This window comes from Chlorocebus sabaeus, chromosome 11, assembly GCF_047675955.1.
Source record: "Chlorocebus sabaeus isolate Y175 chromosome 11, mChlSab1.0.hap1, whole genome shotgun sequence".
NCBI lineage: Eukaryota > Metazoa > Chordata > Mammalia > Primates > Cercopithecidae > Chlorocebus > Chlorocebus sabaeus.
The window spans coordinates 99,185,103-99,199,292 of record NC_132914.1 but is presented as its reverse complement, the minus strand read 5'-3'; the positions used below and the strand labels follow the sequence as shown (position 1 = coordinate 99,199,292).

Below are 14,190 nucleotides of genomic sequence, written 5' to 3'. Positions count from 1 at the left end.
AGATCGCGCCATTGCACTTGAGCCTGGCGGATAAGAGTGAGACTTTGTCTCAAAAAAAAAAAAAAAAAATTAGCGGGGACAAGGTGGCACATGCCTCTAATCACAGCTACTCGGGAGGCCGAGGTGGGAGAATAGCTTGAACCGGGAGGCAGGAGGTTGCAGTGAGCCGAGAGTGTGCCATTGCACTCCAGCCTGGGCAACAAAAGTGAAACTCCACCTCAAAAAAAAAAAAAAAAAAAAAAGCATTTTCTCTATAAAGATATTTTATCTATAAAGATCAGCATCTGAAGAATTAACACATACTTGTCATAACCCAAAATTTGTGATTGTTATATAAATGTAAGTTAAACTCGTTATTTTCCTAATTGTTAGTATCATTTTTGAAGTTAAAGACCTGACCAAACTTCTTTTACTTCATTTACTCTGCAATTTTGTTCCCCCTTTTAAAGTGGCTTGATTCTAGGTGACCCAGTTGTCTGTCATCAACTACTGAGCAGAGAGTGTGGGGTCCTGAGGTAGAACAATATGGGTGGCCAAAGGCCGCAATCTATGCCACAAAACTGTATTCACACGGAAAGTGAGACGTGCTAATAAAAAGCCAGGATCTAGAATTGGCAACATTGAAGAGTAAAGGATCACAGAATATCATGAGCAAGATATCATGGCAAGAGACACACGCCAAAAAGAAGATGGAAGACAGTGAGTGGTCTACCAGCTGGAAAAAGTTAATAATTTGATAAGAAACTATAACAAGTTAAGCGTGATTCGGCTTGAGAATGTGGGTGTGGCCTTGTGCAAATCTTTTTTTTTTTTTTTTTTTTCGAGACAGGGGTGTCGCTCTGTCACCCAAGCTGGAGTGCAGCAGTGTGATCACAGATCACTGCAGCCTCAGACTCCAGGCTCAAGTGATCCTCTCACCTCAGCCTCCTGAGTAGGCGAGACTATTGTAGAGACAGAGTTGCACCATATTGCCCATGGTTGGTCTCAAACTCCTGGACTCAAGTGATCAGCCCACTTCAGCCTCCCAAAGTGTGGGATTACGGGCATGAGGCACTGCACCCAAGTGCAAATCTAAACTAATTTTTTGAGGTTAGCTTTTATTTGTCCTTCCTTTTGATATGCTTTTGTTAATGGTTTCAGAATAAGAAATATCACTTTATGCTATTCTAACTTGTTATATCTCATGGTGGTTGGGCCCATGTTTTTAATTTTTCTTTTTTTTTTTTGAGAAGGAGTCTCGCTCTGTCACCAGGCTGGAGTGCAGTGGTGCAATCTTGGCCCACTGCAACCTCCACCTCCCTGGTTCCGATTCTCCTGCCTCAGCCTCCCAAGTAGCTGGGACTACAAGCACACACCACCACGCCCAGCTAATTTTTGTATTTTTAGTAGCAATGGGGTTTCACGATGTTGGCCAGAATGGTCACGATCTCTTGACCTCATGATCTGCCCACTTTGGCCTCCCAAAGTGCTGGGATTACAGGCGTGAGTGAGCCACTGCACCCAGCCTCATGTTTTTAATTTAATTTTCTGATAGGAAACCCATTCATTTGGCTAAAAAATAAAACAAAAAGGTATGGCTTATAATCATCCTTTCTCCTTATCTGCCAGTGTCTCACTGACCTTGACCTACTCCTCCCTCCATCACACACAGATAAACAACTTTTATTTGTTTCTTTATGCAAGCTAATGCAAATACATATTATTTTTCTCCTCTTTTTTCTCCACTAATGAGAACATATGTTGTTCTGCATCTTGCTTTTTCCCATGTAACAATGTATCTTGGAGATTTTTCCATACAAGTATATTGACGTAAAAAGAATCTGCTAGGTACAGAGAGCTTTCACTTGAGGTATCCTTTAATAAATAAACCACATTTATTTAGGCAATTCTCTACTGATGGTCATTTGTAGTTTCCAATCTTTTGTTATTCAAAGCAATGCCCTGAGTAACTTTGTAGAAATGTCATTCTTCACATGGGCATGTATACCTATAGGATAAATTTCCAAAAAAAAAATGGCTGTTGCATCAAATGATGGGGGTGTGTACGTATATCTGTCATATCCATAGATATTGCCCAAGTCCCACCATGGAGACTGAAATCAGTTCACTTTCCTGTAAGCAATGTATGAAAGAGACTGTTTCCCCATATTCCTCATATTCTCACCAGTACTAGTGTCAAACATGTGGGTTTCTGCTAACCCAGTAGATCACAACTAGCATCAGTGAGTTTTAATTTGAATATTTATTCCTATTCATAAAGTTGGGTATCTTTTCATATGTCTAAGAGCCATTTGCCAATTTATCCAATATGCTGAAGAATAACAATGTTACAAGGAGAAAGCATCTGATAAGAAAGTTGATTCTAAATGTCATACTAGGGAGAGGTTCTCCTTATGGCTGTGGTTCTTATTTAAAGTGTTCAGCTGTGCTAAAAACATCAGACCATCAGAATGGCTGAACAATGTTAGAATATAAAAGGAAACTCATCCTGAGGACTTCCAAATCACCAGCCACCAAACTGAATGGCCATGTCAAGCTTTTCCTTACGGGATCTGCCCTGTCCTGGGATAAAGAGTGAGTATCCAAGAAATACTCATTCAGCAAATACTGAGAGCTTTCATGGATCTTACAATCCAGTGAAGGGAGACAGAAAATAAACATAATGAATAAGTTAAATCACATGATTTGTTAGAAGGTGATAGGTGCTATGGTGAATAATAAGATTGGATATGGGGACCAGTAGTGGTCAGGTGCGATTTTTTAAAAAGGTGATAAGGGCAGGTCTCATCGAGATGATAACATTTGAACAAAGGAGGTAAGTGAAAAAGTCTGCAGGAAGGTAACATTTGAACAAAAGAGGTAAGTGAAAAATAGCTGCAGGAAGAACACCTGGCAGAGGGAACAGCCACCGCAAAGGCCTTGAGAAGGAGGGGTGCTTGATGTGTTAAGACACAAGGCCAGTGTGGTTGAAGAGAAGTACAAAGGGTAGGGATAGAGGAGAGGAGGAGGTGATGAGCTAAGAGAGATACTGTCAGCCTGGGATGGGGGTGCACACTTTTAATCCCAGGTACTCAGGAGGCTGAGGTCAGGTGATTGCTTGAGCCCTAGAGTTCAAGACCAGCCTGAGCAACATAGCAAGACCCCATCTCAAAAAAAAAAAAAAAAAAGAGAGAGAGAGAGAGAGATAAGGTTGAATATTTCAGGGCCAGTGGATAAATGTAGAGTTACTTCCATCACTTCTCTATGTCTGGTTCTTTTTTTCTTTTTCTTTTTTTTTTTTTTTTTTTTTTTTTGAGAAAGAGTCTCACTCAAGTCAACCAGGCTGGAGTGCAGTGGCATAATCTCAGTTCACTGCAACCTCTAGCTCCCAGTTTCAAGTGATTCTCATGCCTCAGCCTCCTGAGCAGCTGGGCTCACAGGCATGTGCCACCACGCTCAGCTAACTTTTTGTATTTTTAGTAGAGACCGCGCCCGGCCTTCTTCTCTATGTGTGGTTCTTACCCACATCTTGTTGCTGCACCAAGGACTTGTTTTCTAGGAGCAGGCAGAAGCAGCTCCGGCTGCTCAGGCAAGCAGAGAGCAAACAACCTAAAAGCCCCAGGCACACATGGGCAATCAATACATATGTTTGTTGTGTGTTGGCTGAGAACTCCTGGCAATTCCATGCCTTTTTCTCCTGTAACTCTGCTTTTCCTGAAGGCTTCCTTGGTAAATTGTAAACCCCTTCCTTGTAGGGTCTGTGATTTGAGCATCTCACAAGTGGTTTACCTTGTCAGCTTATTTTCCCATTTCTGAATGTCTCCCATTTCAAGTTCACCTTGGAGTGATATTAATCACAACTACATCAGACACCTTCATGAACATTCAAAACCTGCCTTTGACAGCCTGACCAATGAATATCACACATGATCTGTCCTCAGTCTTCAGATCTGGGACAAACATGGCTACTGTTTTCTCAATAAGAAGCACTGCAGGCTGGGTGCGGTGGCTCACGCCTGTAATCCCAACACTTTAGGAGGCTGAGGCAGGTGGATCATCTGAGGTCAGGAGTTCAAGACCAGCCTGGCCAACATGGTGAAACTCCGTCTCTGCTAAAAATACAAAAAAAATAGCTGGGTGTGGTGGCAGGTGCCTGTAATCCCAGCTACTTGGGATGCTGAGTCAAGAGAATTTCTTGAACCGGGAGGTGGAGGTTGCAGTGAGCCAAGATTGCACCATTGCACTCCAGCCTGGGCGACAGAGCAAGACTCTGTCTTAAAAAAAAAAAAAAAAAAGGAAGCATTGCAGGACACAGCAAGATGCCATCTCTACGAATACAAAAAGAATTAAAATTAGCTGGGCATGGTTGTGCATGCCTGTCTACAGCCCCCAACTATTCAGGAAGCTGAGGTGGGAGGATCAATGGAGCCCAGGAGGTGGAGGATGCAGTGAGCTGTGATCCCACCACCTCACTACAGATTGGGCAACAGAGTGAGACTTTGTCTGAAAAAAACAAACAAACAAAAGAAGGAGCACTGCAGGTAGAGTAGTTCTTTACTTTTTTTTTTTTTTTTTTTTTTCCTGAGACGGAGTCTCGCTCTATCACCAGGCTGGAGGGCAGTGGCTCTATCTCGGTTTACCGCAACCTCTGCCTCCCGGGTTCAATCAATTCTGCCCCAGCCTCCCGAGTAACTGGGACACCATGTCCAGCTAATTTTTGCATTTTTAGTAGAGATAGGGTTTCACCATGTTGGCCAGGATGGTCTCGATCTCTTGACCTCGTGATCTGCCCACCTCGGCCTCCCAAAGTACTGGGATTACAGGTGTGAGCCACCACGCCCAGCCAAGCAGCTCTTTACTTTTGTTTGTTTGTTTGTTTGTTTGTTTTTTGAGACGGAGTCTCGTTCTGTTGCCCAGGCTGGCGTGCAGTGGTCGGATCTCAGCTCACTGCAAGCTCCGCCTCCTGGGTTTACGCCATTCTCCTAACTCAGCCTCCCAAGTAGCTGGGACTACAGGCGCTCGCCACCTCGCCCGGCTAGTTTTTTCTATTTTTTTAAGTAGAAACGGGGTTTCACCGCGTTAGCGAGGATGGTCTCGATCTCCTGACCTCGTGATCCGCCCGTCTCGGCCTCCCAAAGTGCTAGGATTACAGGCTTGAGCCACCGCGCCCGGCCATAGCTCTTTACTTTTACACAAGTCTAGAAGGATCTATCCTGCTTCAGAAGCAGGATGATGGCACTTGGGCCTGAGATGTGCCATGAGAAACCAAGCCTAGGTTTCTTCCAAGCATAATACCAGATGGGAGGGCCAGGCGTGGTGGCTTACTCCTATAATCCCAACACTTTGGGAGGCCAAAGCAGAGGGATTGTTTGAGCTCAAGAGTTTAAGACCAGCCTAGGCAATATAGTGAGACTTTGAATCTACTGAAAATACAAAATAATAATAATAAATGGAAAAAAAACAACAGGCCAGATGGGAACAACTTCTCAATATAAATAACATCTCTTCTTTCATAGGTACTTCAAATTTGCTTCTGTGTACTATTCTACCTATTGCTCTCTTCCCTGCATCTTTTAAATGCTAGTTCCCCGGGCACGGGGATTACAAGTGAGAGTTCCCCTCACACTTGTAATCCCAGCACTTTGGGAGGCCAAGGCAGAAGGATCACTTGAGGTCAGGAATTTGAGACCAGCCTGACCAACATAGTGAAACCCCGTCTCTACTAAAAATACAAAAAAATTAAGCCAGGTGTGGTGGTGCATGCCTGTAATCTCAGCTAGTCAGGAGGCTGAGGCAGGAGAATCGCTTGAACCAGGAGGCAGAGGTTGCAGTGAGCCGAGATTGCGCCACTGCACTCCAGCCTAGGTGACAGAACGAGACTCTGTCTCAAAAAAATAAAATTTTTTTTGGCCGGGCGCGGTGGCTCAAGCCTGTAATCCCAGCACTTTGGGAGGTCGAGACGGGCGGATCACGAGGTCAGGAGATTGAGACCATCCTGGCTAACACAGTGAAACCCCGTCTCTACTAAAAAATACAAAAAAAAACTAGCCGGGGCGAGGTGGCGGGCGCCTGTAGTCCCAGCTACTCGGGAGGCTGAGGCAGGAGAATGGCGTAAACCCGGGAGGCAGAACTTGCAGTGAGCTGAGATCCGGCCACTGCACTCCAGCCCGGGCGACAGAGCGAGACTCCCTCTCAAAAAAATGAAATGAAATGAAATGAAATAAAATAAAATAAAATGAAATAATAAAACAAAATTTTTTTAAAAAAATGCTAGTCCCCTCCTGCTTGATCTTTGTTTCCCCTTTCTCCACACTCCCCACCCCCGCCCCAAAAAAATGAAACAAACAAACAAACAAACAAACAAAAAACACAGAACATTGTTCACCAGACAGAATGGCTGCAGGGAAGAAGACGCCCTACATTTTCTATCATAGCAGTAACAAACCTTGGGTGTCACTAGCCTTATCATCTGTTCACCAACCAATGCATGTCCAGAGGAGTCACACTACTTAGATAAGAATGGATGGTTCTAACGTTTAAAGAATCCCGCCACTATGAGAAAGGCACTGAGCTGGAACCCACATAGGAGGATCAGATCATTGTCCCTGGCACTGAAATGTCCCTCAGGAAAGGTAGAGGCCAAAGCACAGGAAAAGTGAATGGGTGAAATAATACAAAACATGTCACAAGTTGTTGACAAGTTGAGGGCTTTGGGGTCACAGTGTCCAGAGGTGTCTGGTGCAGCTCCAGAGAATTTAAGCCAGACTTCCAAGGACCTGGGGGCGGCACAGTGTTGCTTTCTGCATGGCTGGGTGTGAATTCTGCTCCTACCATTAACTAGTGTCACATCAGTGTCACGTTGATGATATTTCATCAACTTTACACCACCGCTCCCTTGCAGGAAAAATGAGCCCAAACATCCACTTCAAGGGATGTTGGGATGCAGAAGTGAAAATGGTGGCTGTTTAGCATATACCTGGATCTACCTCTTGTACAAAACATGTCATCTATCAGGACCCACCTTGTTTCAAACATCGCCTGAGAACGTCCTGCTGAGATTCTGTCCCATACCCAGACTGAAAGCTCTACCGTCTATCCTGAACCTCTCCTTGCTGCCACCCTGTTCCACGCTCCAGGTACAGGCAAAAGTGCTCGGCGCCCCACCCACTGCCTCCCTAAACATCCCAGGCTGTCGGGAGCACCTCTCCTCCTGCTCATACCTCAGCCTGACCACACGACGCCCCCAGCTGGGTCCGGACGCATTCCCTCTCCATCAGCAGCGCTCCTTCTGGTCCCTGTGCCTGCTCCTGGGGCCCTGGCGCCCACCCTGCCTCTCACCTGATGTAGGGGAGGAAGGGGTTGACGTGCCCGGAGAGCACGGCGACCACGTAGGAGATGATGAAGGCGGCTGACGACCAGGTCACCAAGAGGAAGGGGACGAAAGCCATTCCCCTCAGGAAGCACAGCATCGCGCCGCCGCCGCCAACGGAGTGCTGCGCCCAGCCAGGCCAGGTGCCGGGTTGCTCCGGGCTGCCTGGAGGCGGCGGCCGGGCGCGGACAGTCACGGACGGTGGGAGGGGAGGCTCCGCGACGGCCGGGGCACGCCCAGCCCCGGAGGGAGGGGAAGCGCGAGGAGCGGAGCGAGGTGGCGGGCGGCGAGGCTGCCGGGCCAGAGTGGGTGGGGCGCGGGCGGCCCGGGCTTGTTGCGAAACGAGTGAAGTCACAAAGCTGCCCGGCAGGGTCGGAGGCGCGCGGCGACCTCCCAGCGGACGCGACGCCGGAGTCGCCGGAGGGGACGCGGGGGTCGGGTTCCTTTCGCTTTTGGTTCGGACACTCGGCTGGGGCTGGGTTGGGCACGGGCGGGCGGCCTGGAGTCACTGGCTGGGACGCCCGCTCTGGCCTTCCCACCCTGGCCCTACCGCGCTGGTTCTTGCGCAACTCTGGAGAAAAGGATTTATTTCTCCCAACCCCTCCCTCCCGGGGGATTTCCGGAGTGCCGGGCCTCGCACCCCGAGGGCGCCCCCTCCGAGGTCCCGCCGCCGGCGCGTCGCGGCAGAGAGAGTGTCCACCGCGTGGTGACACCCACGCCATCCGGTCGCGCTACTGCTGCGGGGGTCGGGCAGAAGTGTTCAGTGAGGTTCGTCAGGCCACGGGGCGCAGATGTGGTTCCCACCTCAATGGTGAACACCCGAAAACCCAGACAGGGTGGGAACGGGTTGGGTGGAGAGTAGGGGGGTGGGGTGCGGGGTGTGCGGGTGGGACTGCGGTCCCACGGAGCCGGGAGTCCCATTGTGCTGCTTTCCAGCAGAGCGCAACTGGAGAATATTTCCTGGAAATAAGATTTCCCAGGCCAGGCACCGTGAATAGCCATCACTGGGAGGCATTCAAAAGCCATCACTCTTGGAATGCCATCATTTTGGGAGGCCGAGGTGCGAGGATTGCTTGAGCCCAAGAACTAGAGATCAGCCTGGGTAACATAGGGAAACACCCGTGCCACAAAAAAAAAAAAAAAAAAAAAAAAAAAAAAAAAAGAAAGAAAGAAAAAGAAAAAGAAAAAGAAAGAAAAAAGAAAAAAAAAATTCTGGTTCCAGTTACTCAGGAGACTGAGTTGGGAGGATCACTTGAGCCCTGGGGGTCGAGGCTGCAGTGAGCCTTTATCACACCACTTCACTCAGCCTGGGTGACAGAGCAAGACCTTTTCTCAAAAAAAAAAAAAAAAAAAAAAAAAATTCCCTTTCTCCCCTCAGGGTTCTGGAGTAGCCCAGACTTGGAGCCTTGGCCTAAGATGATATTAATGGTGACTTGATACGTTTCAAACCCTGTGAAAGGGATTTGTGTTCTGGAGGCACTTGTAAGCACATGATTTTGATAATTTAGGGAGTCTGAGCCCAACATTTGTGGCCGAAATTGTTGGGTCATTGGTGACCAAACGTAGGTTCCTTTCAGCCATATACACATTTCATGGGTGCCACGCTAGGCTACAAAGATGAAATAGTAATAGTATCCTCAGGACTAGGACACTGATCGATCAAAATAACAAAATTAGACCGGACGTGGTGGCTTATGCCTGTAATCCTAGCACTTTGGGAGGCCGAAGTGGGTGGATCACCTGAGGTCAGGAGTTCAAGACCAGCCTGGCCAACATGGCGAAACCCCCGTCTCTACTAAAAATACAAAAGATTAGCCAGGCACCATGGCTCTCGCCTGTAATCCCAGCTACTCAGGAGGCTTCAGCAGGAGAATCGCTTGAACCTGGGAGATGGAGGTTTTCTCAGTGACCTGAGGTCATACCACTGCACTTTAGCCTGGGTGACAGAGCGAGACTCTGTCTCAAAAATACAAAACAAAATAAAAACAAAATAACAAAATTATGTTATATGGTCTATGAAATGGAAAGGAGAGGATTTTAAAAAGTAAAGTAGAGACATGCCCAGAGCTGAGGGCCAGGGGCCCCGGCTCAGATGAAGGACCAGGGAGATTTTCTGACAGATGACCTCAGACTTTTCAAAAGGAAATAATTATTAACCAGGCAAAGAAAAATGAGATTACCATTCCAAGCCCAGAAAACAACTGGAGAATATGCATACACAGAGCTTGCTTCCCTGGGACTATGAAAGCACTTAAATAAGTGTGAGGCAGCAAATGGAGAGAGGAACAAAGAGGCCAAGTCACTAAAGTCCTGCTGAGAATCTAGGATTATTTTTGGTATTAAGGAGAAACTAGGAACATGGGCAGACTAGTATTTCAAGAGATCACTGTGGCTGTGGAGTGAGTACCCACCATACAAAACGGAACAGAAAATTTTAAATAAGGCTTTTGAAAAATCACGAAAGCTGGCCAGGCATGGTAGTTCACAGTTCTATAATCCCAATGCTTTGGGAGGCCAAAGCCAGGACAATATAGTGAGACCCACCCCCATATCTACAAAAAATTTAAAAATTAACTGGGTGTGGTGGTGCATAACCTACGGTTCCAGCTACACAAGAGATTTAGGTGGGAGGATCACTTGAGCCCGGAGTTCAAGGCTGCAGTGAGCTATGATCACACCACTGAACTCCAGCCTGGACCACAGATTGAGACTCTATTTCAAAAACAAATAAATAGAAATTTTAAAATGGTCAGGTGCAGTGTAATCCCAGCACTTTGGGAAGTTGAGGCAGGCACATGACCTGAGGTCAGGAGTTCGAGACTAGCCTGGCCAATATGGTGAAGCCCCGTCTCTACTGAAAATACAAAAATTAGCTGGGCATGGTGGTGAGTGCCTGTAATCCCAGCTACTCGGAAAGCTAAGGCATGAGAATCGCTTGAACCTGGGAGGCAGAGATTGCAGTTGAGCTGAGATTGCAGCTACTGAACTCCAGCCTGGTCAATAGAGCGAGACCCTGTCTGAAAAAAAAAAAAAAAAAAAAAAAAAAAAAAGGCCGGGCTCTGTAGCTCACACCTGTAATTCCAGCACTTTGAGAGGGAGAGGTGGGCAGATCATGAGGTTAGGAGTTTAAGACCAACCTGGTCAACATGGTGAAACCCCATCACTGCTAAAAAATACAAAAATTAGCCAGGCGTGGTGGTGGGCGCCTGTAATCCCAGCTACTCAGGAGGCTGAGGCAGGAGAATTGCTTGAACCGGGAGGCAGAGGTTGCAGTGAGCAGAGACCATGTTATTGCAGTCCAGCCTGGGCGACAGAGACTCTGTCTTTAAATAAATAAATAAATAAAATTTAAAAATAAAAAAAATCACCGGCCGGGCACGGTGGCTCAAGCCTGTAATCCCAGCACTTTGGGAGGCCGAGACGGGCGGATCACGAGGTCAGGAGATCAAGACCATCCTGGCTAACCCGGTGAAACCCCGTCTCTACTAAAAAATACAAAAAACTAGCCGGGCGAGGTGGCGGGCGCCTGTAGTCCCAACTACTCGGGAGGCTGAGGCAGGAGAATGGCGTAAACCCGGGAGGCGGAGCTTGCAGTGAGCCGAGAGCCGGCCACTGCACTCCAGCCTGGGCGGCAGAGCCAGACTCCGTCTCAAAAATAAAAATAAAAAAATAAAAAAATAAAAAAAATTAAAAAAAATCACAAAAGCTAGCCACCATGGTTTCACTGTAATCTCTACCTAGGTTTCTATGTTCTGAAAATCACTCTGTTCCTTCCCTTTTTCCCTTTCCTGCCCAGCTACTGATTCATCAAATTTAAAAAAAAAAAACCTCTCCCTAAGGAAAGAAATTATAATATCAAAGAGAATTCACCTGATCATTTTACCCTTATGTAATTAAGCAATTCAGTTGGCTAATCACTTTTAACACAAATATAAGAATTGTCTGGCCGGGTGCGGTGGCTCACGCCTTAATCCCAGCACTTTGGGAGGCCGAGGCGGGTGGATCACGAGGTCAGGGGATCAAGACTATCCTGGCTAACATGGTGAAACCCCGTCTCTACTAAAAATGCAAAAAATTAGCCGGGGGTGGTTGCGGGCGCGTGTAGTCCCAGCTACCCGGGAGGCTGAGGCAGGAGAATGGCCTGAACCCGGGAAGTAGAGCTTGCAGTGAGCCGAGATCAGGCCACTGCACTCCAGCCTGAGCAACAAAGAGCAAAACTCAGTCTCAAAAAAAAAGAGTTGTCTGTCTATAGAACTAACAAGAATTTGTCGCTTAAGATGAATAATGTATACACGAGAGAACAGTACCAATCTGAGGCGGAGGGAGTCATGGCAGGCCATGCGTTTAGAAAGTTCCTTCCACTCTTTGACCAAGTACTGGCTGAAAGGAGTGCTGCTGAAAGGATAACCAGAGGAGGCATTATGCTTCCAGAAAAATCTCAAGGAAAAGTATTGCAAGCATGAGTAGTCGCTGTTGGATCGGGTTCTAAAGGAAAGGGTGGAGAGATTCAACCAGTTAGCGTGAAAGCTGGAGATAAAGTTCTTCTCCCGGAATATGGAGGCACCAAAGTAGTTCTATATGACGAGGATTATTTCCTATTTGGAGATGGTGACATTCTTGGAAAGTACATAGACTGAAATAAGTCGCTATTGAAATGGCATCAACGTGAAGCTGCCCATTCCACTGAAGTTCTGAAATCTTTCTTCATGTAAATAATTTCAGTATTTTTCTTTCATAATAAACTAATGATAACTAACGACATCCAGTGTCTCAAATTGTTTCCTTGTACTGATATAAACATTTCCAAATAAAAATATGTAAATGAGTGGGAAAAAGGGCATGTATACATATATATTTAAAATAAATACACTATAAATGTAAAAGTTCTGTTTGTTTGTTTTTTTCCTAGACAGAGTCTCACTCTGTCACCCAGACTGGAGTGCAGTAGTGTGATCTTGGCTCTCTGCAACCTCTGCCTCCCGGGTTCAAGCAATCCTTGTGTCTCAGCCTCCCAAGTAGCTTGGACTACAGGTATGCCCCACCATGCCCAGCTAATTTTGTCGTTGTTGTTGTTGTTGTTGTTGTTGTTTTGTGATGGAGTCTCACTCCCATCGTGCAGGCTGGAGTGCAGTGGCACGGTCTCTGCTCACTGCAACCTCCACCTCCCAGATTCAAGCGATTCTCCTTCCTCAGTCTCCCGAGTAGCTGGGATTACAGGCATGCACCACCACACCCAGCTAATTTTTGTATTTTTAGTAGAGATGGGGTGTCGCCATGTTGGCCAGGCTGGTCTTGAATTGCTGGCTTCAAGTGATCCACCTGCCTTGGCCTCCCAAAGTGCTGGGATTACAGGCATGAGCCACTGTGCCTGGCCCTTCCCAGCACTTTGGGAGGCCAAGGCGAGTGGATTACCTGAGGTCAGGAGTTCAGGACCAGCCTGGACAACATGGTGAAACCTCATCTTTACTAAAAATAGAAAAATTAGCCGGGCATGGTGGCACATGCATGTAATCTCAGCTACTCAGAGGCTAAGGCAGGAGAATCTCTTGAACCTGGGAGGAGGAGGTTGCAGTGAGCCAAGATCACACCACTGTACTCCAGCCTGGGTGACAGACTGAGACTCTATTTTAAATAAATAAATGAATACATAAAATAAAATATAAATAAATAAATAAAATGTTACTCCAGTGAACACAAGATAACAAAGTAAAACAGCCTTATTGCTGATATGTAGAAACCTTTAGTCTTGTAGATGGAAGATCAAATCTGCCACTACATTCCCTTAAGCCAAAGCCTAATCCAGAGCAAGACTCTACCTCTTAGTTCTGTGAAGGCCGAAAGAGGTGAAGAAGCTATGGAAGAAAAGTTCGAATCTAGCAGAGGTTGGTTCATGAGATTTAAGGAAAGAAGCCATCTCTGTAACATAAAAGTACAAGGTGAAGCATCAAGTGCTAATACAGAAGCAGCAAATTACCCAGAAGATCTAGCTAAGATCACTGATAAAGGTGACTACACTAAACAACAGAAATTCAATGTAGATGAAACAGCCTTCTATTGGAAGAAGATGCCACCTAGGACTTTCACAGCCAGAGATAAGTCAATGCCTGGCTTCGAAGCTTCCAAAGACAAGCTCTCTTAGGGGCTAATGCAGCCAGTCGATGACTAAGTTGTAGCCAATGCTCATTTACCCTTCTAAAAATCCTAGAGCCCTTAAGAATTATGCTGGCCAGGCACGGTGGCTCACGCCTGTCATCCCAGCACTTTGGGAGGCCGAGGCAGGCAGAACACAGTCAGGAGATCGAGACCATCCTGGCTAACATGGTGAAATCCTGTCTCTACTAAAAATAAAAAATTAGCCTGGCATGGTGGCATGCTCCTGTAATCCCAGCTACTTGGGAGGCTGAGGCAGGAGAATCCCTAGAACCTGGGACGCAGAGGTTGCAGTGAGCTAAGATCCCACCACTGCACTCCAGCCTGGGTGACAGAGCAAGACTCTGTCTCAAAAAAAAAAAAAAAGAATTATGCTAAATCTGCAATAACACCTGGATGACAGCACATCTATTTATAGCATGATTTACTTAATATTTTAAGCCTGTTTTTTAGACCTACTGCTCAGAAGATGTATTTCAAAATATTACAGCTCATTGACAATGCACCTAGTCATGCAAGAGCTCTGGTGGAGATGCACAAGGAAATTAATGTTGTTTTTATGCCTGCCAACACAACCATTCTGCAGCCTGGATAATTTTGTATTTTTAGTAGAGATGGGGTTTCACCATGTTGGCCAAGCTGGTCTCGAACTCCTGATCTTGTGATCCACCCAACTCGGCCTCCCAAAGTGT

General features: G+C 46.5%; 1 protein-coding gene and 1 pseudogene across 2 annotated transcripts in view; one reads left to right on the top strand and one right to left on the bottom strand.

The window, feature by feature from the left end:
• Nucleotides 1-7,932, bottom strand: part of DRAM1 (DNA damage regulated autophagy modulator 1) — a 44,232-nt gene extending 36,300 nt beyond the window's left edge. The window contains exon 1 of one of the 2 annotated variants that reach the window (XM_008004423.3): nt 7,318-7,932. In XM_008004423.3, the coding sequence (XP_008002614.1) occupies nt 7,318-7,448 (131 nt within the window). In that variant the 5' untranslated portion in view covers nt 7,449-7,932. The remainder of the gene's footprint in view (nt 1-7,317) is intronic. The other variant, XM_008004422.3, reaches the window with a different exon arrangement.
• A 2,487-nt stretch (nt 7,933-10,419) lies between these two features.
• Nucleotides 10,420-12,028, top strand: LOC140712878 (10 kDa heat shock protein, mitochondrial pseudogene; annotated as a pseudogene).
• The last annotated feature ends 2,162 nt before the right edge of the window (nt 12,029-14,190 follow it).